This window comes from Podarcis muralis, chromosome 1 (genome assembly GCF_964188315.1).
Source record: "Podarcis muralis chromosome 1, rPodMur119.hap1.1, whole genome shotgun sequence".
Classification (NCBI taxonomy): domain Eukaryota; kingdom Metazoa; phylum Chordata; class Lepidosauria; order Squamata; family Lacertidae; genus Podarcis; species Podarcis muralis.
In genome coordinates this window covers 116,354,930-116,382,881 of record NC_135655.1, presented here as the reverse complement: position 1 = coordinate 116,382,881, position 27,952 = coordinate 116,354,930, and the positions used below count along the sequence as shown (strand labels likewise).

The following is a 27,952-nucleotide window of genomic DNA, read 5'->3' as shown; positions in this document are numbered from 1 at the left end:
AGACAGAAAAAGGGTGCGGGAATTTCTGTTCTCCCCTTGCAGTGCGTAACATAATCCTATGCATGTTTATTTGGAAGTCCTACTGTATCATAGCTGTCAACCTTCCCTTTTTTTGCGGGAAATTCCCTTATTCCAGCGCTGTTTCCCGCTGCTATCCCGGATTGTTAGATATCCCGTAGACCAGTGTTTCCCAACCTTGGGCCTCCAGCTGTTTTTGGACTACAACTCCCATCATCCCTAGCTAGCAAGACCAGTGGTCAGGGATTATAGGAATTGTAGTTCAAAAACAGCTGGAGGCCCAAGGTTGGGAAACACTGCCGTAGACTGTCCCTGGGACAGGTGAGGCTGCTGATCCCTTATTTTCAAATCTGAAAGTTGACAGCTATGTACTATATTTTTCAGTGGGGTTTGTTCCCTGATGTTCAGGATTGCAGCCAAAGTCACTCAAGACTGTACTCCTGTGCACTTAAGAATCATAGAATTGCATTGTGTACATTGCAAAAAAAGAGGCGGGATTGTTATTGTAGTTAACCACACATTAATCAAATATGGTATTTATAAAAACTGAGAGTACCTTTTTTCCTGTTTTGTTTTCCGTATGGGTTTTATTTCTTGCTTTTTTCCTTCATTTTTGTCTTATCTTACTCTGTGCATTTGCAATTTTGTACTTTTTTATTTTTCAATAAAGAATTAAAAAGAGAGAGAGAATAACAGAATTGTACAGTTGGCCTTACTGGGGAGCACATCCTACTTCTGAGCTCCGTTGCGAGGTGCGTTAAAGCTAACCCAATTCTCACTGCCATCCCTGCCAGAGTCGTATCCTGAGTGGCTGGGCCAGAGAGGTCTGGGGCAACCCAGTCTGATGGGCGGGGTCCAATAAGAAATAATAGTAATAATAATAATATTGTGGGATACCAGCTGCTAAAAGAGACACAAGACACGCACGCAGCGAGCAGCACCGAAACGCAGCCAAAGAAGCGGGTGCAGGTAGCCATATCTTTGAGGAGAAAAGGCGGCTCGGACTGCAAGCACCGGACTCCCTCAGGTTGGAGCGCCAAGGAGAGGCTCTTCCGGACCCACCCGCCGCACCTTCGCGCCGCCTCGGCCCGCCTCTCCCCCCTCCTTGGCTGGGCGCCGAGAGGAGGAGGAGGCGCTGCTGCTGCCGCTCTTGTCGCCCGGCCCCTTGTCCCTGCCTGGCGTCGCCGCCGCCCACCTCCTCCCTTCTATCTCCGCACAGAGCAGAGAACCTGCCCGGGAAAGCCACCGGCTGTTGGGCTTGCAGCTGCCGAGCCTGGAAATGGCGGCGGGGACGACCTGAAGGGGGGCCCAGAACGAGAGCGGAGCGCGCCGCGCCGCAGCTTCCCGTGCGCCCTGGTGCGCCTTGCGCGCCTCTCCGCGCCAAGGGGTCGCCATGAGGCTCCTCCGGGCGCTGCTGAGGTGCGTCTCCCCGGCCACTATCCCTCAGCAGGTGGACTTCTACTGCCGCTTCTCCCCGTCGCCCCTCTCCATGAAGCAGTTCCTCGACTTCGGTGAGTGAGCGCCGCCGCCAACCCGGTGGGAAAGCGCGGCGCCCCCTTGGTTTGCTCGCGCCCTTCCTTCCTCCCAGCGGCCCACCATTTTCTTCTCCCCTTGCAGACCCTGCTTGGGGGTCGGAGGGCGCTAGGCCTCCCCTCGGCGACCCTCCCTCCCTCAGCCATGGCAGGCGCCTGGGTGCGGGCCCGGGACGCGCAGCCAATGGGAACGGGCGTCCTCTGTGCCGCCTCCCTCCGCTCCCATTCGGGTTCTGGGTTTGCAGGTCAGGAGGAGGAGGAGGCCTCGCGTTGTCGCTTCGAGCAAAACAAATCCGACTAGGCTGCTGCTTCCGGAGTTGCCCGAGAGTTCAAATGTAATGCTGCGGCGGCAGGCGCAGAGCTGGAAGGGGGACCCCCAGGCTCATCTAGTGCAACCCCTTGCGGTGCAGGAATGTCAACACGCGGGCGGGGACCCCATCCAAGTTGACCCCGCTTAGCTTTGCAAATAGGCTCGCGCTTTCATTGCAACAGCAGCAGCAGGAACAACAACACATTGCATTCCCGAGGCTGAGTAAACACGCTTGTGGTTGGCGGTGCCAGTTTTAATTAAGAGCTTTCATTAACACGCGCGCCCAAATTCCCTTGCTTAGTGTGCAAAGCGGCTGTTTCCAGCAAAGGGAAATTGCCACGCAGCCACCTTAACAGGCGAGGAAGGGATTCTTCTGGAGTCTGAGCAGAGAGGTGTGATGTTGTGTGCAAAGAATTCAGCTTTATTGGATGTAGCACCTTTCCTCTCTGCTCAGATGTGTCTTAGTAAGTGATGGCCCTTTTTATCCTGGGACAGTTTTCTGTCCTGGTTGTCATTATTGCAGAGGCCTGCACTTCCCAATCATAGTGTGCGGAGTCCTCTTCTAAAGCCAGGATTCCATAATGTTAATTTCTCCCCAAAGTGGACCATATGTAAAATGGACTTGTGTTTGTGTGTGTGTGTGAATGGCTACTTTTCCTTATTTATTGCAAGTGGCCCTGCTGAATGTTATATACAACATGTGCATATTGCATCAGCTAAACTCTACACCCTTATCTGTTGAGAAGCAGTAACGTCCTATGATATCAGCCTGCAAGCGCCAGGTATATATAATATCTTAAAAACATTTCAGCAATATTGTTCAAATCTAATCTGGTTTGTAGCCTGCCATTTGCCTCAATGTATCTAATTGCAGCACTCTTAACACTACCATGTGTGACATGGCAGCTGATATGTTGTATTCGAACAGTGTACCTGATAGCAGAAACATTATGAGGACTAATTTGGACTTTATGCGATAATTTCGCTTTTGCTAAGTACACCTCCGTGTTTGGTGTTTACAGTGCTCAGTAGCGTAAAAAATGTGAAGGAAAATGCGTATCTCCAAATATTGACATGTATCAGGCAAGTGTGGTGAATGAGCTCTAAATTGAGCATTAGCTAATACTGTGGTGATATTGCTAGGAAATGAAAAAATCATTTTGCCGCTCTTCAAGAGTGTGGGGTGGTTGTTTTTCTTATAGCAGTTGTGTGTTGTTGGCATTTCAACAATGTTACACAAGAAAAAATATATTGCAGTGTCAGTGGCTTCTGTTGCATTGCTCATAGAGTACACAAGGATTTCTGCTAAACTTGAGCAAAGCTACATGCTTGTTTATTGTCCAAATCCCTTTTGATAGAAACCAATGTTACTAATTTAATGCAGACCTCAACCTAATTTCATTGTGGCAGGTGACAGATGAGTCCGAAAGGATGGGAGTAGGGTAGGACGAGGGGGGAATGGGGGAACAGCTCAATTGGATGGAGTAATGGAAGGAAGGTGAAGGTTCATATCTCTAGCAAGAACTATTTGACCCTCCCCTTGCAGCCCACTGGAGGAAGAGAGAAAGAAAAAGGGAGACCTGCCCACTGCCAGGTTGTGGTCCATAACAGATTACCCTCAAGTTGATGTAGGGGTGACTAGAAGTGTCTTTTACCAACTTTGGTTGGTTAGGAAGTTACAACCATTTCAGGATTGAGATAGCTTGACCTTGGTTGCCCATGCTCTGGTAACTTCAGAGTTGGATTGCTGCAATGGGATCATGGATAGCTCAGTTGGTTAGAGCATGGTGCTGATAACCCCAAGGTTGCAGGTTCGATCCCTGTAAGAAACAGTTGTGTATTCCACAGAGCAGGCCTTTTCATGTGACTGTCCCTGACCTGTGGGATAGAACAGCATCCCTGTTGAATTATGTTCCAATTGGCTTTCCCAGCTGGCTAAATAGTTTTTTACTACCAAATGTTCAGGATTCAGTCATGTTTTGTATGCATTTGCTGTTTTTGTGTTTTTAATTACCTTGTGTGTAAATCGCGTTGAGGCAGTGGTTTAGAAGGTGATAGATAAATTAATTGTCAGAATAAGAATCATTATGTAGCCCTCCTTCACAGGAAAAGGGTTCCCCATTTAGGATTTAAATGTTCCATATATTAGTGTGCGTGTTTGTTTTTGTGGGAGAATAACTACAAATTCTGTCCCCACATTTCCTTCTTCCTCATGAATTTGCACATTTCCATACTTGGCTTCAATGCTTCCTTTATAAAATAACATCCAGTGTTTCTGCAGATATTGTTTGATTCCTCTATCTCCCCCCCCCCCCTTTTAGGATCTGACAATGCATGTGAGAAAACTTCGTTTATGTTTCTGCGACAGGAGTTGCCAGTAAGATTAGCAAACATAATGAAAGAAATAAGTCTGCTTCCAGACAACCTTCTCAAAACTCCTTCCGTTCAGCTCGTCCAGAGTTGGTAAGAATCAGTTTTTAAAAACGAAAAGCAAAACTGAACTTGGGTATGTAATAGACACAGCAAGTGATGATAGAAAATGTGAAGTGCCTTCACTTATTTTTTTACGTACCTTTGCTGCGTGTTTTCTTCTCACTTGTGAGGAAAGATTTGGAAGCTGAAAGCAGCCCTTTAACCCTCTCCAATGTTATTTTGCTGAGTTAATGATCTTGACTTTGTTAGAAAATGTTAGCAGGAAATGGCTAATAATTTCAGCTAGACTATATATATGACAAAGGCCAACCGTGTGGAAATTGTGTTTATAGGTACGTCCAGAGCCTTCAGGAGATCCTTGATTTCAAAGACAAAAGTGCAGAAGATGCAGAAGCTGTTTCTTGGTAAGTGCATTTTAATGCATCTGAATATATTGTGGCAACGGATTCTCTAAACTCTTTGTGTGCAGATGTTATTCTGCTTTGAGAAGATGAGTGTCATCCTTTTATGCCATTGAACAGATGTTAAGGGCGGTCTTCAGACTACAGTGGTACCTCTGGTTGCAAATGGGATCCGTTCCAGAGGCCTGTTTGCAACCTGAAAGGAACACAACCTGTGTCTGTGAGTGCGCGGGTTGCGATTCGCCACTTTTGCGCATGTGCGCGACGTAATTTTGCACGTCTGCACATGTGCGAGCGGCGAAACTCTGGAGTAACCCTTTCTGGTACTTCCGGGTCACCGCAGGACGCAACCTGAAAATGCTCAACCTGAAGCAAGCGTAACGTGAGGTATGACTGCATTCTGAGTGAAGAGAAGTCAGAGGTAGACACATCTTTCTTAAGTGTCTAAAATAACAAGGGTTGATGGACTTTGCTCTGAAAATGATCATGGCTATGCTAACAGAGATAGACCCATATTTGAAAGTTCATTTTTTGGGGTCAATTTTTGCTTCCTGGATGATTTGTTGATTTTTTTAAGACCATTTATTTGTATTTTTATTTTGCACTGAATAGTTAAGTGGAAGCTGTGGCTCTTGATCAGGGGTGGGAAAATTTTGGCCCTTCAGCACTTGCATCAGCCCACAGTCAGCATGGTCAGTGGGAGTTGTAGTACAGCAATATATGGAAGACCATAGTTTAGCCACCTAGGGCCTTTAATGTGCCTTAGACCCATTTCACAGAGCGTGCACTTGGTTTCAGTTTTACAGATACTGTGATAACAATCCGGAATCGTCACAACGATGTCATTCCTACCATGGCTCAGGGCGTGATAGAGTACAAGGACCACTATGGTGTTGATCCAGTGACCAGTCAGAATGTGCAGTATTTTTTAGACCGCTTCTTCATGAGCCGTATTTCAATCAGAATGCTTCTTAATCAGCACAGTAAGTACTTCGGTTAATCGCAGAGATGAAACGTATGTGCAGAGCAATTGAGAGTGGTTTTCTTTCAAAGCCAGGGGCTTGTATATGGGGCACCGTGTTTTAGCATTTTCCTTGTCTGTAAATGCTTGCCAGTTTTGTTCTTAAAACAATATTAATTGTTTGTTCCCCGGATGTAAAAGCTTCTGCTCTTGCAGCCCATAAATTGTGAATTCACTTGTGATGCACGTTTGTTATCTTCTTCCCTTTGGCAGCTTTGCTGTTCGGGGGGAAAGTCAAGGTCAACCCTGCTCATCCCAAACACATTGGAAGCATTGATCCTAAGTGCAATGTGGTTGAAGTCATAAAAGGTAACATCAGGTAGACTTATCAAGGAAAACAGATGTAATAGCAAATCATTGGTGGCAGTCTAAACGGGCTGTTGACTGTGTTTAACATTGTTCGTATTGTCAGTTATGCTGGTGGTTATAATCAGGACTGTGTGGTACTTTGCCAAAAAAGGGGGGAAATTCTCAACAAGTTCACCCAAATTATACATAAACTAGAGAGAGTGTGGGGACGCGGGTGGCGCTGTGGGTTAAACCACAGAGCCTAGGACTTGCTGATCAGAAGGTCGGCGGTTCGAATCCCTGCGACGGGGCGAGCTCCCATTTCTCGGTCCCTGCTCCTGCCAACCTAGCAGTTTGAAAGCACGTCAAAGTGCAAGTAAATAAATAGGTACTGCTCCAGCGGCAAGGTAAACGGCGTTTCTGTGCACTGCTCTAGTTCACCAGAAGCGGCTTAGTATGCTGACCACATGACCAGGAAGCTGTACGCCGGCTCCCTCGGCCAATAAAACAAGATGAGCGCCGCAACCCCAGAGTCGGCCACGACTGGACCTAACGGTCAGGGGTCCCTTTACCTTTACCTAGAGAGAGTGTGTGACTTCACTTACTTGGCCGGAAAGTAAACTCCATGGATCTAAACAGGACTGACAACAGAGTAAACGTGCATAGGATCACGGTTACTTCCCTATGCTTTTTATAGCATGTATTTGGCTGGTCACCGGGGGCAGGGGGCTGTGAAAGGCTACTGGAAATTTTAATCTACTCTGGCTTCTGAGATTTTACCAAACATTGCTCACACACTTTCAAACACGTTCAACCTCAGGGACAATATATTTGACCTTCCAGAAAGCTCTGGAAATTAAAATCTGCATTACCATACACTTTTTCTGTACTTTGCACCGAATCGAGGCTTGCATGCAGCTGTAGTTAGTAACTTGAGTTGTTGTGGCCAGAAATATTCATGATTGGTGTCAGCTGCAGTAATCAGCATTTCACTCCTGAACAGTTAAGAACTGGGCTGTCGTTAATCTGTTTCCTGACATTTTAAAAAACTTCCGCCAGGATATTGTGCAGAGCTGCGAAGTGTAAACCTTTAAACAAACTTGTTGTGGTTTAATTTTTTTGCAGACGGCTATGAAAATGCAAAGACCCTTTGTGACCTGTATTACATGAATTCTCCAGAACTTGTACTCGAGGAGAGAAACGGTAAGGACAGGAAGTGGAGTGGGTTATTAAAGGAAGTCACAAGTCCTTGGCAAGGATTTATCATGCACTGCCTCTCTTTTGTGCAGGTCTCCCTTTTTAGACTGTGTCTGCGGTAGTAGTGCTCATCTTTCCATTGGTTGGGCATCACGTGTGTGATGAATGTCTTGCTCAGTCTGCAGTGCGAACAGGTGCTGCCTCTGGTGCATAGAGTGTTAATCGGGTATCCTGAGCACAGCCTTAAACATGATGTGTCTATATATGCCGATTTCCTTATAGAAATATGCTATGGGGGACCTTGGGCGGCTGCAGGTTTCTGCGTCGTGTTTGCACAGTGAAAGAAACGTGCTGCGTGTTGCAGGGTTTGCCGGAAAAAGTTCATAGCGTGAACTTGTGAAGTAGCTTTCAGTGTCGAGATACCAGGGGTCAGCAAACTTTTTCAGCAGGGGGCCGGTCCACTGTCCCTCAGACCTTGTGGTGGGGCTGGACTATATTTTGAGGGGGGGGAATGAACAAATTCCTGTGCCCCACAAATAACCCAGAGATGCATTTTAAATAAAAGGACACATACTACTCACGGAAAAACACACTGATTCCCGGACCATCCACAGGCCGGATTTAGAAGGCGATTGGGCCGCATCCGGCCCCCGGGGCTTAGGTTGCCTACCCATGAGCTACACCCTGGTTCATAACTGCGCCAGGCACATTTTGTTATGAGACAACCTATCCTACAACTATAACTGCAACAGCTACACTGGGGGGCGATACTTTTTCTTCAAATACTTCTTTGAAATGACCCATTTAAGGTTTACTTGGAACCTGCACATTCTGAACACATTTCAGCATGACGCGGGTGGTGCTGTGGGATAAACCACTGAGCCTAGGGCTTGCCGATCAGAAGGTCAGCAGTTCGAATCCCCACAACGGGGTGAGCTCCCGTTGCTTGGTCCCGGCTCCTGCCAACCAAGAAGTTCGAAAGCACGTCAAACTATTTTTGAAGTTTCAGAATAAATTTGTAATATGGTATGGGGGACAGAGGTTGCTTGTGTTCAACAAGGGGCAGGTGGGAATCCAAACATAGCCCTGGATAGATATACAAGCTCTGTTTGGCATGCCTAAATAAGCTTTTTGAATCTGAGCCATTGTAAACTTCGAAGAGGGCCACACTGTTTAGTCGTGCTCAGCCAGGCCTTGCCAAAACTGATAGTTCAGCACTTGGTTGTTGTTTTTTTGTTCCCCTCTTTTTACAGTAAAGTCACCAGGGCAGCCCATGCAGGTGGTGTATGTCCCGTCACATCTCTACTACATGGTTTTTGAACTTTTCAAGGTTTGTACAAAACACACACTGATACGTTGTGGATCCTCCTTCTCTGTTTTCTGTTGCCAAACTGTCAAGAGACAAGACAGACACGGCAATTCCTGACATTTGATATGCTGAAAAAAAGAGTAGGGGGGGGGGTAGATCATTTTAAAGACAAGCGCTTGAGGCTTACACACAATCTACTGTCTTGAAGGAGGTCTCTGTAGGTATTCTGATGAGGCCGCAGCACCCTATCTTGCCCTCATGCAAATGCTGTTCTTCTGGTCATACCTGATAATGTCCCACATCTCAGCTAGATGTTTTATTTTCATTCCCTTCAAAAGACTCGGGTGAACATAATCTCATAGGGAAGTAGCCAGTGCACCAAGGAGCCCAGAGAAGGGCAGGCTGATTTTTGAGGCATAGTAGGGCTTCAGGTCATAGGACGTGGGTGGTGCTGTGGTCTAAACCACAGAGCCTAGGGCTTGCCGATCAGAAGGTTGGTGGTTCGAATCCCTGCGACGGGGTGAGCTCCCGTTGTTCAGTCCCAGCTCCTGCCCACCTAGCAGTTCGAAAGCACGTCAAAGTGCAAGTAGATAAATAGGTACCGCTCCGGCGGGAAGGTAAACGGCGTTTCCATGTGCTGCGCTGGTTCGCCAGAAGCGGCTTAGTCATGCTGGCCACATGACCCGGAAGCTGTACGCCGGCTCCCTTGGCCAGTAAAACGAGATGAGCGCCGCAACCCCAGAGTGATCCGTCACTGGGCCTAACGGTCAAGGTTCCCTTTACCTTTAGGGCTTCAGGTCAAGCTGTGGTCACCAGGATTGGAGTTGGGTTTAGTACTCAAATGTGGGTCTGCAGATGTTGTTGGATTACAACTCTTATCCTATCCAGGATTGCCATATTACAAACAGTGAAAATCTGGACAGTTGTTGAGGCTTTTGAGGGGAGCAGGCAAAATTGTTAAGCTTTTTTAGTTTTGCCCAAAGTTGCATAGTGTCGCAAAAATTGCCGTTTCTCAGCTATTGTTATGGAAAATCAGGAAAGACGACTGCAGTAACATGGGCTGCCATACATCTGGAATTTCCCAGACATTTCACCTATTCCCACCCACACGCAGTATTCCGGATATTTCCAGGAAATACCGGACATATTGCAACCCTGTCATATCTGACCATTGGCTAGGCAGTCAGAAGTGGAGTGTCCTCATACATGAACCGGTATTATTCCTCTTATGTTTAGGTGGCAGCTGTGGTCATGACTGCCTTTTAACATCTGGAGATTCCCCACCCCTAGGGGATCCCTTTATGTGCACAGGGTCGCATGTGAGAATGATAGAGTTGTCTTCCAGATTTTGTTTCCATGGATTGCTCTGCAAGTAAAGGGACTCGATTTCATATCTAAAATACAAAATATACGTTGTTGCCTGTATTTAAATTCTAAAACGGCAGGGAACAGAATTCAGACTACTGTTCCTGTTCTTGCACTGCATCCATGAAATAATTTTCAATCTTGAAAGACAGAAATAACCATATACTAGTCAAGTCAGTTGGGTAGCTTCATAAAATGTTTACAAAGTAGGAAGCAACTTTATAATGTATTCTAGAACAAGTTTCTTCTAAAATCTTTTGAATCATTATGTGATCACAGCTAAATGAAACTTTTTTATTAAATTACCAAGCTAAAATGATATACAGATATGTAATTTGGCCATTACTTCCATGTTTTGAAATCTTAGAATGCAATGAGAGCTACAATGGAACATCATGCGGACCGAGACATTTACCCTCCAATTCATGTCCACGTCACATTAGGCAATGAGGATTTAACTGTGAAGGTAATGGCTTTCTTTACTCTCTCATTTCCCACTTTGTAGTCCTGGCAAACGGTTAAAGCGCTGGTTTTCCAGTAATTTTCACCTTGATGTGCATTTACCTGGCACGGGCATTTTGCATGTTTATTTACTAACGAATTACCTGGTCATAAAATAGCAAGTGGAAGCAGCATATATGATTCAAACAGGACTGCTAGAGTATTTTGCCAATTTAGGGATCTTCTGATCCAGGATGAGGAGTTCAGCCTATTTTGGATGTGGTTGTGCTCCCCATAACATTCAGATGAGCAGCTGGGAGATGCTCCTGAATCTATCGTTATTCTTGGATATTTGAGTGGCAGCTGTGGTCCTGAGTGCTTTTCACCAGCTGAAGCCCCCTCTTGAACTGAACAGGCCTGGTCACAGTCATAGTAATATCCAGAGTGGACTGTCTGCCATTAAAGAGCGTTCTGAAACTCGATCCAAAAGGCTGCCAGGGTTTTAAATGGAGCCAGACAGGTAGGATGCATTGCTACAATATTGTTTCATCTGCAGCGATGGCCAGGGCCTAGGATTTCTTGATCACCTCCTCTCATATGTAGCTTCCCAATGCCTATTCCACATTGGAGACCCTGCACTATGTCCCTGTGTCATCTGAGGTTCAGTGGATGGTTGTTTGTGCAGACTCTCAATTGCTGCCTCCTCAGCTGTGAAATATCCTAACTGACACTCTCTGCTGGATTCCCACCTTGTGGTCCACACCTGGCTTTGAACCTTGTGGCGATTATATCTTTTGTAGATTGGGGTTGCTATTGAAATGTTTTCTGTTGTTTTTACTTATTTGGCATTGAAAAAGAAATCTTTGGTTTTGTATGATTTGCATTATTATATTTATATTAGCTGCCTATTAATTCTATTAGAGGGACGTGGGTGGCGCTGTGGGTTAAACCACAGAGCCTAGGACTTGCCGATCAGAAGGTTGGCGGTTCGAATCCCCGCGACAGGGTGAGCTCCCGTTGCTCGGTGCCTGCTCCTGCCAATCTAGCAGTTCGAAAGCATGTCAAAGTGCAAGTAGATAAATAGGTACCGCTCTGGTGGGAAGGTAAACGGCGTTTCCGTGCGCTGCTCTGGTTCACCAAAAGCGGCTTAGTCATGCTGGCCACATGACCTGGAAGCTGTACGCCGGCTCTCTCGGCCAATAAAGCGAGATGAGCACCGCAACCCCAGAGTCTGCCATGACTGGACCTAATGGTCAGGGGTCCCTTTACCTTTTTATTATTCTATTAACTGTCTTGAACATCCAAACTAACTGAAGGGTAATGTATAAATTGTCTTGAAGAAGTACATTTTGTGCATGCAGGCCAACATTCACCATTCATTCATTCATTCATTCAGTTAGTATACCACACTATACTCGCAGGTCTCAGGGCGGTTCCCCAGGTAAAAGCACAATATAAAAACATTAAATACATAATAAAATATACAAGGTGTGTATTTCTGATGTAAGGTTGGGTATGCCAGTGTTTGTTTTTAGCCAGATCTAGAGCGTGTGGCATGAATCGTCCCCAAGTCCTAATCATTCATGCTTCTTATGAATCACATTCTTAATAAATATCATTTAAGGGAATTCTTATAAAGACGGAAACTCAGTGCAGGTTTCCCCCCTCCACATTCTAGATGTGTGATCGTGGCGGTGGTGTTCCTTTGAGGAAAATAGACCGGCTGTTTAACTACATGTATTCAACTGCACCCCGTCCCCGTGTTGAGACATCGCGAGCGACACCTCTGGTATGTAGGCCGTTTTTATGTGATACCTTGCATTGCCAGTTGGCAAATTAGTTAGTTGAAATGGTTAACAAAATATTTTCTTGTACATTAAGGGGGGGCTTTTCCTGTTGAGGGCAGCATTCCTTTGGGGTAATGTGGGGGTGGGGGCAAAAGCCAGTAGTGGGCACATGCAGAGCTTCTTGCTCTTTCTTGCTTCTTTCTCCACCCGTTTCTCTCCATTTCTTGCCTCCCCAGCAGTTTACAAAGGAAAGGACAGATCACTCTTGCCAGATGTAAATTTGCAGAGAGGTCTTTTGAAATTAGGCAAAGAACCACATGAAATTAGACCACACTGGCTGTAGGTTGCCCATACATAGATCCATTGCTTATGGTAAATATGGGCCAGAATGATGTTATTATTAACTAAAGCCAGCATCCAGAGTTCCACTGTTGCGTGTATAAACAAACTTCCAAATGCAAATAAAAACTTCAGTGAAGAAAATCAGGCTCTAGCAAGGCACTGTTCCATCAGCAAAACCCTGCTTTGTGCAGTTAATGATGCATGTAACTTGCTCCAGTTCATGGGCAAGAACAACCTCACTGCCATTTTTGCTCCCTGCTTTCTAGAGTGGTGTGCAACTATTTTAAATGCTAATAAGTTTAAGGCTGAAGATTCTGTGAGCTGGTGCCTATGTTGTTTTGGTGGCTTATCTGGGCAGTTTTTTATACTCCACAGCAAGTCAAATAAGAGCATTGTTCAGTGAGACAAATTCATGCACCATTAGGTCCTGTGTCTGCTTGTTCTTATATTTCATCTGAGTTTCTGTGGTATCTTCTACTACATTATCTAACATTTGTCTTTCCTAATGCCTAGTGGTTAAACATCTGATAATGCCAGTCATGTCACACAGTGAAATTACTGGATATCCAGTACAGATGCCCATGCGATCCTATCAGAAGAGAAAATTGCATGCAGATACAATAGGGATAAATGAACAGCTTTTTTTCAAGGACAGTTGAACAGAAGAATGAACAGGAGAGGAAGGCCCAACTGTGTGGCTTAGTGGTTAAGGGTGTTGCATCGAGGGCCTGGAAGACTCGGGTTCAAATCCCCAGTGTTGAAGCTTACTGAGTAACATTGGGTCTTTCTCACAGCTTTGTTGTGAGATTAAAATGGGGAATAAAAATGTATGCTACCTTGAGCTCCTTTCAAGGAAGGCAAGTTATAAATTTAATAAATAACCACAAGCTTCAGTTTCATCTGGATAGGAATCCCATTGGCACGGATCGGGAAGAATATTAGAGAACACCTACCTGCAGTTTTGTCTTTTCACTGTAAAAGTAACTCCCCTTTTCTCATGTTTGTGTCCAACAACAGAATGCTTTTTCTCTAGCAAATGTTGATTATATTGGGCGGGATTCAACAGACAAGTCCCACTAGCAGAAGCTCACACAAGGACGCGATGGGGGTTTCCACTGTCCTTCCCTCGCACACCCCCAAAATTGGCTGGGTGTGTGTGTCAAGAAGGCCACAGAACATCACAGGAAGGAAGGGGGCCATTCTGGATGGCAAGCTAAAATGCTTGCGCTGTTGCAATGATCAGAAGAGTGCAACTTGGAATTCCTCCCATTACTATTTTTGTTTTTCATATGTTTTAGCTAACTCTCTTGTTGTCGGTTTTTGTGTGTGTGTGTGTGTGTTATGTTTAGGCTGGATTTGGTTACGGCTTGCCTATATCCCGTCTCTATGCTCAGTACTTCCAAGGAGATCTGAAGCTCTATTCGCTAGAGGGTTATGGCACAGATGCTGTTATCTTCATAAAGGCATGTTATTTATCACCCGCTTTGACAAACGTCTTTCCATTTAAAAGGCAGGATCTGATGGTGGCTAAGTTATATTCAGCATTGCCCTTTCCTTCTCTCTGCAGGCTTTATCAACAGAATCTGTTGAAAGACTGCCGGTATATAACAAAGCAGCTTGGAAACATTACACAGCGAATCATGAAGCAGATGACTGGTGTGTCCCAAGTAGTGAGCCAAAAGACATGACTACATTCCGCAGTATATAGCCATATGGGACAATATGTGGTGTGCAGAAGATAGCCTTAGTACACAGTTCATGTTAGGGCTGTGTAAGTCTGGTTTACTACAGTACAGCTCTAATATTTTGTATGAGGGAGCACACAATTTGACTAAACAGGAGTCAGAAAACCACGTCTTTTCTAGAGCAGCGTTCGTTTAAAAAAGTGAGTATGCTAAATTCATTTCAATCATTCCATCTTAAATTGCTTCAGCAGGTAGATCTGGTGTATCAAGTTCTAGATTTTATATAAAAAGGTCAGTGCACAGCTTGTTCAAGTATTGTACAATTTCACTTGCCAAGCATTCTAATGAGACTTCCATGGAAAACTTAGTTGAATTAAAGAACTGCAATGTTGTAAACCTTATCTGGGAATCAGTTGCACTAGCACAGACAGCATTACAATGTGAGAAATACTAGATAAAATGTGATCATGATTTTTTTTCTAGGAATCAAACAGTTTGAGCCTTCTAATATTAGACACTATAGTTCTTCTAACAAACCACATGCATTTAATTTCATATATGATCCAGCTTGAGTTTCATTAATATTAATTTGGAGGTTTAGCACATAATTAAATATCTCCCACTAAAATCAGTGGCACTTGAGAACATTTACATTTGGCTAGCTTGTGCCTTGTGTTTTTACCCTCTGTAGGAAGTTTGAATGAAAACCTCAAATCTGGTAGTGCATAAATATGTTATTCTTTAGATGGAGTTCCAAGAATGAATATTTGCCCCTCTTCAGAATATTCAGGCATAATGAATTGGATCCCAAAAATGATGAGTTGAACTTCACTCATGTAGTGGGACTTTCCTGCCACCACCAAAGTTGGTTCTGAGAATTGAAGGACTGTCTGGAATGGCATATGATGGGGTACAGGGGCTGTAGTGGGATAGGGAATTATGGAGAATTCAGTGGGGCTGACTTGTGGGAATGCCTTGCCACATGCACAGGACATCTCTGGATCCAGCCCTTTTATATCAGCAGTTGCAATTAATGCAAAAACACTGAACATGATCTGGACAACATGGAATTGCTAGAGAGGCTTAAGCAAGTCCTCAATTCTCCTGTTGAAATTAGTGGTATTTGAAAGTGCTTAAACTTTTGATGAATTTTGCTTTTCAGTAAATGAAAGTTGTTAATAAAGCACAGCCTGCCTCCTAATTTAATGCCACTGATACTTGCACTGATTTTTGCAAAAATGAAACAGGCCTCAGGTTGTTAAGAAAGTTTGGACATTATGCACATAGTACTTTTGACATCTAATTGCTATGGGTATGTTTCTTTGCACTATTATAGTATTTCTTTTAAAATATTTGGATATGTTCAGCTTCTTAAGAATGAAAAGAAACTGGAGCAATAACAACGTATTAGTTCTTTTTTTAAATGTGGTATACTTTCTGATGTTTCTTGCTGCTCTAGCCTATTAAATACTTCTATACATATTTAACTTCCTGTTTATGCTCTATCTTCTATAAACATGTGGCCAGCTGCCAAGTAGTAGAATGAAAGCCATTTAATTTCACTGAATTCAGCCAAATTCTGGGGTATTTGGTAGTCTCTAATACTGTCATGGTAACTTGCAAACTCAACAAGAAGCGGATGAACAATTGCAGCCATCGTGAACGTAATGCCAGTATTGCAAGGAATAATCAAGACAGGAGCTATCTAGTAAGTTGTGCATACATCATAGAAAGCACAATTGGTATCTATCTGAAGGGTAGTTTCCCATTGGCAAAGCAAAGCCTATTGAGTTGGGTTATAGTTCCAACTGGTGGTTGAAGGTAGAACAAACATTTTGGGAAGTAAAGAGCTCCCGCAATCTAGTTTGCAGACTTGCCAAGCCCAAAGTAGGTCACAGGAGCGAACCTAAAATGTAAGTATAGTACAAGAAACTGAGAGAACAAGGATCAGCTAGGCCTGACTTCCACGTGAGTGAATATTAAAGTTGCAGTCATTAAAAGTAGGGTGCAGTAGCCTTGTGGTGCTAATGAAAGCTACCCTTCAGGTAGGTACCAATTGGTATTTTTTCCCAACTGACAACACATGGCTATATAGATGGGATGTACCAAAAATTACCCCCAACTAGGCTGGGACCCCCACTCCAGCAAAGAAAAAGAATTTTTTTGAGAGAGAGAGATGCTCTTACCAAATGCTTCTTCAGCCTAAGCACAGGAACCAATTTTACAGTATCTCGTGAAGGTACTGGGAGAAAGATCACACAGAGAAAGGAAAGGGAAAGGCTAAGGAGCTGCCAGAGGCTGCAGAAGGACTGCTTTCAGACGCCAGAAGCAGCTCTGCTGTCTGGCTGTAATCGGGTTGTGTTCAACATATGTGCCCGAGGTAACAGGCCCTGATGGTGCAAGTAAGAGCATGTTTCAGCAGCTCCACTACACACACAGCTACCTTCCTCAACAGTCAGCGCGCAAGGGAATGGTGGAGGGACGAGAAAGATAGAGACAGAAGGATTTTTTAAAAATTAAGCAGAGAGGTAAGGTAAAGGTACCCCTGCCTGTACGGGCCAGTCTTGACAGACTCTAGGGTTGTGCGCCCATCTCACTCAAGAGGGCGGGGGCCAGCGCTGTCCGGAGACACTTCTGGGTCACGTGGCCAGCGTGACATCGCTGCTCTGGCGAGCCAGAGCCGCACACAGAAACGCCGTTTACCTTCCCGCTAGTAAGCAGTCCCTATTTATCTACTTGCACCGGGGGGTGCTTTCGAACTGCTAGGTTGGCAGGCGCTGGGACCGAGTAGCGGGAGCGCACCCCGCCGCGGGGATTCGAACCGCCGACCTTTCGATCGGCAAGCCCTAGGCGCTGAGGCTTTTACCCACAGCGCCACCCGTGTCCCCCTTAAGCAGAGAGAGAAGGGCATAAAAAAATAGGTCATGACAGTAACGTGGGAGCAGAGAAAGCGATGGGTTGAGGAATGAGAAACTAAAGTCCAATAGAGAGCGGGACTGAGAAAAACAGTGTAGGACCAAGAAAAAAAGGGGGGGGAGGTAGGAAAAGCAAGAAACATTGACCTGAGGACAAAAGCCAGTGGAAGTTTAAAGTGACATTGCTGCTTTTGCCAACAGCAGGAGTGAACTGGATTATGGGAACTGCCTACTTCTTAAAATGTTCATCCTGCCTTTGACCACCTGGTGGAGCCATAAACCAACCAGATAGTCTTGCATTGCCAGTGGGGGGAAAACAGTTGCTCACACACCCGGACATCTAAAGCAGCTATGGTACATTTTTACTCAACAGACAAACACTTATTTGCTGCATAAACCTCAGGTCCTAACTTGGTGTTGCATTTAAATTTCTTTATATCCAGCAAATGTGGCATAAAATAGATAATGCTCTCTTCACCTTCTCTTTGGTTCCTAGCTCTCCCTTGGCAATTTTTGCCGCCAACGTTTAATTCACCTCCACAATTGCAATGTTCATGTGATGCCTCCTAGGCAAGGTCCTCCATTAAGATGCACACGCAGAAATCAAAGAATGCAGTTTAGCCACTTTGCAGTAACTGAGATGCCGGATTAAAGGGTACAGTGCCATGATTGTAAACATATTTACTCAGGAATGAAACCCTTTTCAGAGTAATGGCAGTGCCAAATGATGTGTTAAGATTTTTGGTGATAGTGGGGAAACAGCAAAACAGACCCACCTGCACGTTGGAGCATCTTATTAGGAAATTCATTATGTCAATTGGCTCATAGAACGTGCTGTGCAGAATGAAACTGCCCTTGGCTATAAGCAATAGCAGCTTAGTAGGGAAGTTTTCAAATTAGAGGCATACCAAGCTACTGCTTTAAGGTATCACAGTCTTTGGAAGTAAAACATTTCTGCTCTGTGAGCTAGTAGTAGAAGCGGACACGGAGCAATGGATCCAAACTACAAGAAAGAAGATTCCACCTAAACATTAGGAAGAACTTCCTGACAGTAAGAGCTGTTCGACAGTGGAATTTGCTGCCAAGGAGTGTGGCGGAGTCTCCTTCTTTGGAGGTCTTTAAGCAGAGGCTTGACAACCATATGTCAGGAGTGCTCTGATGGTGTTTCCTGCTTGGCAGGGGGTTGGACTCGATGGCCCTTGTGGTCTATTCCAACTCTATGATTCTAGTAAACAAAGAGTACAGTAGGTTTGGCATCATAAAAAAACAACAACACTCACGTTTGCACCTGCCTGCCACTTATGAAGGTTTGATCATCTGGAGGTGGAGGGGCTGAACGAGATACTGGAATTAGTATCCTCTATTCATGTAAAATATGAATTGTAATCAGGGCTACAGTCCTGATCCAGTAGTCAGAGAAACTGCATGGGCATTGCTGTACTATGGATGCTTGTTCAGCCCGCTTCCACGCTTGCCTTCCAGACTGCCAGGGAATTTGCATGTACACATCTGGATACGCATGCACATTGTCCCAGCTGGATGATTATTTTAAGTATGTTCAACAATCAAAATCTACTGAAGGTTTACCACTAACCAAAGCAACTGTTTGTGGTAGCAAACTCGCTGTTCGGTCATAGGCACAATGAGTTCATTTGCTATTTTAAGGTTTGATTCCTATGAATAAAGCATTTCAGGAGAAAAGAATTTATAATGCTACTTTATATTCCAGGCAACTCCGTTTGCACAGGGGTTGCATTCTGGGTCATCTTGCGTGTCAGTGGAGTGCGCATAAGCTCGCCCCATTCCGCTCCCTTCTGGGGCTGAAAACAGTGCTCGCATTGGCAGTCGCATGCCAATAAAACTCACACAAAATGGTTGCCGTGTGTATTCCCTTGCTAGAGCTAGATTTGGAAAGAATTTCTATTGCAGGTGGAAGAATAACATTACAACAGCCAGGCATTTTGTATTCGGAATTTTAACATTGTACTGTGAAAATTTTGGCTTGCAAGAAAGAGGCTTACTGTGATTTTTATAATAATAAATCCTAAGCATTTTAAAAAATCTGGCACTCCATTGATTAATTGCACGATAACTCCTGGTGTCTGTCTTGTATTATCACTTCAGTGTGGAAACACTGGGTCGCCCCTTGTTAAGGCTGTAACTTCAGTCATCTAATTGGTTATGGTTGCTGAGGCTGGTGAGAGTTGGGAGTCTGACAAGATCTAGCGGCCCACAAGTCCTCTGCTGCGATAATATTCAGGTGTGTTGCATCTATGGATTGCCAGACAGGCTCACCTTGACAACTATCTTCCTTACATGCAATGGGGAAAGGTACTCTTCCATAGTAGCGGGGTAGGAAAGCGGGGGGGGGGGGGATTCACATCTGGCAACCAATATGCTCCTTTGGTTTCAGATAGTACATGGGTAGAAGAGCCTGGACACAAATTTTCACAGCTCTGTAGTGGTTATGGTAGTTCATTTACCAGAAGTAATGTATTTAGCATTAACTCTGGAAGTGTATACTCAATTCTGAGCATACTAAGCTTCCTAGAGCAAAAACCTCCTGGGAGGCTTCATTCGGTCAGAATCAAGTATACACTTCCATAGTTACGTGATAGAAACAGCACTGGGAGCAAAGTGACTCCAAATCTAGAGACATTTTTTCATTGCACAAGTTCTCAATACTCTAGCCCACTTGTATCCAATCTTAGTTATACTCCAAGTAAGCCCACAGAAATAAGACATGATGAACTTGGGTTAATTCCAGCAGGTCTACTCTGAGTCAAACCTGGATGACTAAAACCCTGTCTCTTATTCATGCAATAATACCAATACACATTTTTTCCTATTCTTGGTTCCTTGAATCCAAGATATTTTGAAAATGCTCAAAATGTGCATTTCATTTACTGTAGTCTTAATTTACAATTGGCAGTTTTCAATGTTTTCTTACAAAATAATCATTTCATTAGATGGGAGCATGTTACTAATTCATGCACATGTAAGTCATAATAGTAAGAATTTCAAAATACAAGTTCTTTTTTGAATGAAATTTATTTCATTTCTCAAAAGTGCCACTCCAATGTAGTGTATTTTTTCCTACAACAGATTATGTGTTACCCAACAGCGCTTGGCAATTGTGTTTGACACTATTCTGGAAAACAAATGCAACTCATGAACAGGAAGACATTTCGTAGTCTACAGTGTAATTATGCACACTGCAGAAACCCAGTGCTTCAATTCATACCTCCTCTGGCTATTCCCATTCTGGTATTAGGAAGACCAATAACATTGAAAGTTTAGTAAAAATATATTTTTGGTCCTCAGTATCTTGAGTAGGAAAGTGTAATGCATGTATTACAATTTGATCTTACATGGATTATAAAACCCCATAGTCCATACAAAAGTGTATAAAATTGATCAATAAACTTTGAAATCCTGCTTCAACATACTCAGCTTAGAAACTTAGTGTTATCTTATTTTAGAAAATAAGAAAGCCAAGATGCAAGTCATGAATTATATTACTACAATACATTTTGAATTTAAAATGAACTCTGGAAAATACAGGATTTTAAACACATCATTAAGTCAAAATACGATTAAATTAATTTTCTATTATTTTTTAAACTTAATTTTTCCTCTATACAACACTAGTGGCAACAAACTTCTCTTCAACAGAACATAATGACCTGATACTGTCTCTCTATACCAGATACCACCCAACATTATACTGCAATTTATGTTCACATCCTATTCATCAAAACTGTATATACTTCTGATAGACACTTCAGGGACCTAGAATAAGTAATACATATATACACATTACTTAATGCAAAGTTAATTTACTGTTCATTAGTACAAGTTAACGATCTAAATATAAAAAAAATGGAAAATATTTCATTTGATGAATCATATAAACAGGGAAGGACTGTAGAAATGGGAGATTAAAAAACCTATATTGTAAAACCTATCACTTCCCACCTCCCCCATTCATAATTATACAGTAATATACAATTGTGACACTTCTTCAAGCTGAAGGGAGTCTGATAAAAATAAAGATATTGAAACATTGCCTTGGCATAGTTCCACTAGCCCTTGTGACTACACCAAATTAAGTAGTTGTATAGGATATTTTAAAGAATTTTAGCAGCTTGATTCTACGGTGGCCACCACTCTGCCAGTTCTCCGGACTTCTTTCTCTTTCTTTTGAAACTTTTCTTTCTGTTTCTCCAGCTTCTCTTGTGCTTTCTTAATATCTTTAATTTTCTTCTTTATTGTTGATCGGTCATTTTGACTGGATACTCCCAGGGCCTTTCATAGAAAAAAACACATTTTATTATATTCTACGAAGTAGAAATATTTGCAGCATAAACAATGCCCTTTGTTGTTGTATGAGTTTTGGATTGTTGTTTTTTTAAAAAAACATTTTCAGCAGTACTCACAACCATTAATAATCATTACAACGAAAACAACATCCAAACTAATTTATTTATTTATTTTGCAAACTACAAAATTCAGCAAATCTATGGAAGGAATACAAATGATTTAAACAAGCTGAAGAGAAATGTTGTAGTCAGAACAAAAAGCATCTTAGCGCAGACAAGAATGGTTTGCAAGTAGTACAAACCTGGGACAGCTTAATGTGAAATACTTAAATTTCCTTGACTCCTAAATACATAGTTGGAAGAACCAACCTTAAGGAGCGAATCCACACATTTCCCTCATATTCACTAACAGTCATAAAATGTCTTCATGAGTATACCCATGATCATGCGAGTAAAGATTAGTGTGAACTGGACTGTTCAACAACAATTCATGGGGCTTCAAAAGATTAAGGGAATGCTTCAATAGCCATGAAAATTGCTATCAGTAGTTATCTGTATCCAGGCCAGATCATACTAAAGTTTACCTACTCAGGCATGGTGCAGTGGCCATTTGCATTCACAGTGCTGAGGTACTGGTAGTAAGAGGACAAGTTGCTTGCAGCTACCTTAAAACCTATTAATTTTGCTGGCCTTCAGAGCAACCTCTTTGGACTGGCACAACTCTCTTCAAAAATAACCTTATGGTAAAAAGGTAAAGGACCCCTGACAGTTAAGTCCAGTTGCAAACAACTCTGGGGTTGCGGCGCTCATCTCGCTTTACTGGCCAAGGGAGCCAGCGTTTGTCCGCAGATGGTTTTTCCGGGACATGTGGTCAGCATGATTAAGCCACTTCTGGCAAAACCAGAGCAGCACATGGAAACACTGTTTACCTTCCCGCCAGAGCGGTACCTATTTATCTACTTGCACTTTGACATGCTTTAGAACTGCTAGGTTGGCAGGAACTGAGACCAAACAATGGGAGCTCACCCCGTCGCGGGGATTCGAACCACCGACCTTCCGATCGGCAAGCCCAAGGCTCAGTGGTTTACACCACAGCACCACCCGCGTCCCCCAACCTTATGGTAGCACCCTATAAAAAAGAACCCCTGGACGGTTAAGTCCAGTCAAAGGTGACTATGGGGTGCAGCACTCACGCTGCTTTTAAGGCTGAGGGAGCTGGTGTTTGTCCACAGACAGTTTTCCGGGTCATGTGGCCAGCATGACTAAACCGCTTCTGGTGCAAGGAGGACCATGACAAGTGCCAGAGTACACACAGAAACACCATTTGCCTTCCTGCGGCAGTGGTACCTATTTATCTACTTGCACTGGTATGCTTTTGGAACTGCTAAGTTGGCAGAAGCTGGGACAAAGCAACAGGAGCTCACTCCATCGCATGGATTCAAACTACCGAGCCAAGAAACTCTGTGGTTTGGACCACAGCACCACCCGTGTCCCAATAGAGTAGCACCCTATAGTTAGGGTCTAAAGAAATACAACGTTCTACATACTCAAATAGGGTTACATTACTTTATGTGACTGCTGTGAGGTCCCTAAAGGAAGGCCAAACAGATGTGCTGCCATGGAATATGAGAAGCTAGTAACATTCTGTTAGCATGGTGCAGTATAGTTTTTTATCAGCAGATGGCAACATCTGATAAGCCCAGAAAACCTTTTTGACTACTTTTTAACATACTAACATTTCATACAGTCAAAGCTTAATGCATTAACTTAGGATACGTTAAAAATGTGTGTCCTAATTCAACAACAAAAACACCCAGTAAAATGAATCTATTTTATGTAACAAGGAATTGAAGGAAGCCAACCCCTAAATTATCAACACATAACACTATACAGTACAGTACTTATAAGTATATTAGGGACGCGATATGAAGGACTTAATTAGGGACGTGGGTGATACTGTGGTCTAAACCACTAAGCCTCTTGGGCGTGCCAATCAGAAGGTTGGCGGTTCGAATTCCCGCAATTGCTCGGTCCCTGCTCCTGCCAACCTAGCAGTCCGAAAGCACGTCAAAGTGCAAGTAGATAAATAGGTACCGCTCCAGCGGGAAGGTAAACGGCGTTTCTGTGCACTGCTCTGGTTTCGCCAGAAGCGGCTTAGTTATGCTGGCCACATGACCCGGAAGCTGTACGCCGGCTCCCTCGGCCAATAAAGCGAGATGAGCGCTGCAACCCCAGAGTGAGATGAGCACCGCAACCCCAGAGTTGTCTGCGACTGTACTTAACCGTCGGGAGTCCTTTACCTTTTTGTGTTCAGATTTTCAGTGCATAGTTTTGGCTTGGCATAAGGCAGCAGGTATACAAGCTTACCTTCAACTTGTCACTGTCAAGCAGCATTAACTGCTGTCCATCTATACATTTGGCTGTGAATTCCGCAATGTACTGCTCCATATTCATTCCCATTAGCCAATGGCACACCTGTTGTGTTGTCCATTCAGAAATGGGCCGACTGTGCCACTGGTTTTGTTTCCCTGTAGTTGATGGTTCATCATCGGAAGTCTAACAAAGCAAATCAGCTTTTACTTAGGTACATAGCAATTTAACTTACTGCATTTCTGATATATATATATAAAATATAAGCATTCAAGACTTTGAATTGTTGAGTGCATAGCTGGTCTCCCCTCCAATATTTCAGTTTGTTTTATTATTTAATTCCCATAGTGCAAAGTGTCTGAATACATATATCAATGCACAGTAATTTAAAGAACACTCATTGTAAATACCTTTATGAAAAAGTGGACTCGCTGAACCAAGTGTAAATTTCCAGGTTCGTGAGATATAGGATTTTCAGACCCTGCTCAATAACTTACAGGTATTCTCAAATTCACCCGTTTTATGGTATCACTGACCGAATGTCCAAAAGAGAGTTTTAAATTATTGTAAAGGATCATACAATTTCTGGTCTTCTAGGTGCAGCACTCTAGGTGGTAAGTTTTACTCAGAGTAGATCTACATAAATTAATGGCCCTCACTTAGTCATGTTCATTTATTTCAATGGGTCTACTCTAAGTAAAACTTGATGGCATACCACTCTCTATGTTTGTGCCACATAAAGTCCACCTATATTATACTGTTTCCATACATACATCACAAATGCCCTTGAAATGGAAATTAGGCCAAAGCAAATGAACTGCTGGTGAAAGTCCACATCAGAGTGAACACTTCATGCTAGAGAGAAGGGAACAAAACACTCTTTTTATCTATTGGGTAGGTCTCTATTGCTGAATTCATTTTATGGAGATAGTGAGTCAGTTTTTACAACTTATCACTTAAAATACCACCTCGGTCTGGATGTGTCATTAGCGGAAAAATACAAAACTATTATGTATTACTGTATATTCATTTTGTACAAGAGTGCCACGGTTTCTTTGGTTCCCCAACTTTTATTAGGAGTCTGTAGCTAAGGGGACAAAGGACATACTTCTGACCTACCAAGGATAGAAACAAAAACTATTTTTCAATTTTTCTAAAGCTATCATACAGTGTTTGGTTGAAGAGGAAGTTTTTCTTTCTTACTCAAGACAAATACTAAAAACTCTTTATTTCATCCTGTGCAGAAAAGAAAAGGATCACAATACATAAAGACTAACCATGCTGATTATGCATCTTCATTGAACTTTAAAAAAATGAAGTACTGATAATACAATTTTTTTGTTAAAATTCAGCAATGGCATTTGTACCACTAACTCAAGGTTGCTTTCTATATGCTTGTAAAAATGTAGTATGTGATCCCTACTTTTGTTATTGTACTTGCAGCTCATTTTTTTATTGGTTTACTGCTTATTTCTTTAGATGATAGCAATGGTTTATGAACTAACTGCTGCATTGCTCTAGATCAAACTATGCATGCATATGGGGGCAAACAGGTTTCTTACAAGTTTCCATCATAGCACCTTACAGTGCTGAAGAGGCAAGGCACTTTTTCAGTTAAATTTGAGAAATTTAACTGGAAAGGGAACTACCTCTTTGCTACAGCATGCAAACTTCACAGAGCCTCCCCACCTGGGCTCTTCAGCATTTCTTTTACTTTCAATGTAGATGCAAGGACCACCTGAAAGCAGCAGGGATCACGAATGCAAAAGCCACTTGTTGTTCAAATTTAAAAGCAAAATAACTTTTCAAGTTATAATATAAAAACAAGGAATTAACAAGTGATGTCCGTGAACACAGAATACTTCTTCCGAGCCTGTTTCACAATGCCAGGCTTGTCAGCTACTCTTGTAGACATACCGTATTTTTCGCCCTATAGGACGCACCTTTTCCCCTCCAAAAATGAAGGGGAAATCTGTGTGCGTCCTATGGGGTGAATACAGGCTTTCGCTGAAGCTTGGAGAGCGAGAGGGGTCGGTGCGCACTGACCCCTCTTGCTCTCCAGGCTTCAGGAAGCTATCAGCAAGCCTGGGGAGCCCGTGGGAGTTCCTGCAGGGTTCCCTAGGCTGCGGATAGCAGCCTGCCGCCCGGCGCACATGCGCCCTGAAGCAGAGCGCCCCGTGCGCCAGGCAGATATCCGCAGCCTGGGGAGCCCTGTGGGAGTTCCTGCAGGGCTCCCTAGGCTGCGGATAGCATCCTGCTTCATGGAGTGCAGGGCGCACTGAAGCAGAGCACCCCGCGTGCCGGGCAGACATCGGCCAGCCCCACAAGCTCGGGGGACAGCGGGGAGGCACAGCGCTGCCATCCCGCTGTTCCCCGACCTGGTTTGTTTTCCCCGACCTGGTTTTGGGGGGGAAATAAAGGGGGGGGTAATTCCTTTATTTCCCCCCCAAAAAACTAGGTGCGTCCTATGGGACGGAGCGTCCTATGGGACGAAAAATACGGTATTTTTTAAAAATACAAATAAACTACTCCTTTTGTTACATTAAAATGTTTAGCACAAGCAAGTATCCAATATTTACTCAAAAACATTAACTTGTGTTACTGAAAGGAAACTATCTCCATCCTTCCTTGTAGAGATATGCAAATTCCATTTCTAGAAATCAAGTAAAGGTCAGTTTCTGAAAGCCCCGTTGATGCAGAGAGAGAAAATGAAGAATAAAATCCGGCCCTATTGTGCTGAGAGTGCAAAATCCTCAAGACAACTGGAAGAGAGTCGCAAGGAACAGTATCCATCTAAACTGAATTACGGAGTAATTTGAAAGAGAGGTGAAAGGTCAACATAGTGTATAGACACAAAACTGTTCAAGAAAGAACTATTCATAAGAGTAGAGTACCTAAATGCCCAGATGCTACATGAGGAGCTGTAAAACTCCATACTGAAGGCTGAATTTAGCTGGCACCACAAAACCTTCCTCACTGAAGTCTGCAAAGTTTTGAAAGACCCAATTTAGGAAATTCAAAAAATGTTTGGCTTTATAATGATCTAAAAATATTTCAAAAATAACGCAGCAAGAATTAAGCTCTACAGCCAAAAGACTGAAATGAGGAAGACAAAGGTGTATTCTGTTAGAAGTACTAATGCATGCCATTCACACAAATAGCAGAAGCACAGAAAGCAATCTGCATTGCCTGATGGTACTATTAATCAATTGGCTGTCTTATAATGTTAGGGATGCAATTAAAGTGTTTTCTTCTTGCAGAGCAGATGCACATTCAGTCTTGGTTTGGCTTCGGTTACATGCAAAGTAGCTCAGTGTAAATGTTGTCAACAATATATCAAACCCCAAACTGATAACAAGAAAAATACTTTTTGTCTCCTAGGTACATTTTTCAATGTGGGCTTATAAAAATATTAAGGTGCAATGATGACAACCTGCTCTTTTCATTAGAGACAAACTTAAATTGCATAATATAGTCTGAATTGTGATATCAACAATACACAGACACACTGAAACTCACCTCGTTTGAAGAGAAGGTTAAAGTGTGTGAACGCCCTGAAAGATTTGGTTCTGTCACTAACCCTGACAGATCACAACTTGGCTTGCTATCGTATGAATCATCTATGACAATTCTACTCTGCAAACAAGTGAAAACAATGTGTTGTTAACTTCCCCCTTGGAACAATAAATCACAAGGAGGCACAGTGTCTTATTTTTTAAAAAGTAAAAATAACTAATCATTTATTTCCAGTAACTCTGAACTAAGCTTATCTACATTCATCGTGACTCTCTCCCAATTCACAATACACAAGTATTGGGCTCTTATCATCTGATCTATAGAAACATTCAGAGAGTTCTGGTAGCTATTTTCAGCACATAGGGTTAGTCAGGAATGAATAGGGTTAGTCGTGAATTCATTCCCTTAATGGGGGCTAGGGAGGGATTACACTTTGACCTTAGTTTTCTGATTATCAGAGACTGGAACCAAGACCTGCACCATGGTCAGCTCCTGGTCTGGAGGAGCACAAATGACTCTGCTTCCAAATGTTCCATCCCTGCTTTCAAGTTGCAGGCAGAGTAAGAAAAACAGGAAGCAGTATGGCTTCCTGCCATGATAACTTTTCCTTTTGCTACTGTCCTTGCACCACCTGCCCTATTTAGAGCAAGCAGGCCCTACATTAGCAACCACAATGGTCAAGCAAATGCTGAGGGCCCCC

At 43.3% G+C, this 27,952-nt stretch overlaps 2 protein-coding genes and 1 long non-coding RNA gene across 6 annotated transcripts in view; 2 read left to right on the top strand and 1 right to left on the bottom strand.

Moving 5' to 3' along the window:
• Positions 1–1,077: 1,077 nt before the first annotated feature.
• On the top strand, positions 1,078–15,616 carry PDK1 (pyruvate dehydrogenase kinase 1). 2 transcript variants are annotated; one of them, XM_028749609.2, is made up of 11 exons: positions 1,123–1,529; positions 4,182–4,323; positions 4,626–4,697; positions 5,493–5,677; positions 5,929–6,024; positions 7,129–7,206; positions 8,454–8,530; positions 10,242–10,340; positions 11,994–12,104; positions 13,794–13,907; positions 14,012–15,616. In XM_028749609.2, exons 1-11 carry the CDS (start codon positions 1,412–1,414, stop codon positions 14,150–14,152), a joined length of 1,233 nt encoding a protein of 410 aa, XP_028605442.2. In that variant the 5' UTR covers positions 1,123–1,411; the 3' UTR covers positions 14,153–15,616. The 2 variants fall into 2 exon arrangements, with proteins under 2 accessions (XP_028605445.2, XP_028605442.2); XM_028749612.2 differs by lacking the exon at positions 13,794–13,907 and having other exon boundaries at positions 1,078–1,529.
• A 487-nt stretch (positions 15,617–16,103) lies between these two features.
• Positions 16,104–19,105, top strand: LOC144325072 (uncharacterized). Its single transcript, XR_013390361.1, has 2 exons — positions 16,104–16,657; positions 17,031–19,105. It is a non-coding gene; the product is annotated as an uncharacterized LOC144325072 (long non-coding RNA).
• Positions 19,106–20,076: 971 nt separating this feature from the next.
• The window catches only part of LOC114606915 (neurabin-1-like), a 45,103-nt gene continuing 37,227 nt past the window's right edge, over positions 20,077–27,952 (bottom strand). Inside the window, exons 17-19 of one of the 3 annotated variants that reach the window (XM_028749586.2) lie at positions 27,256–27,372; positions 23,734–23,922; positions 20,077–21,352 (exon numbers count right to left, since the gene is read on the bottom strand). In XM_028749586.2, coding sequence (XP_028605419.2) covers positions 21,185–21,352; positions 23,734–23,922; positions 27,256–27,372 — 474 coding nt within the window. In that variant the 3' untranslated portion in view covers positions 20,077–21,184. The remainder of the gene's footprint in view (positions 21,353–23,733; positions 23,923–27,255; positions 27,373–27,952) is intronic. The other 2 variants (XM_077916995.1, XM_077916999.1) reach the window with 2 other exon arrangements.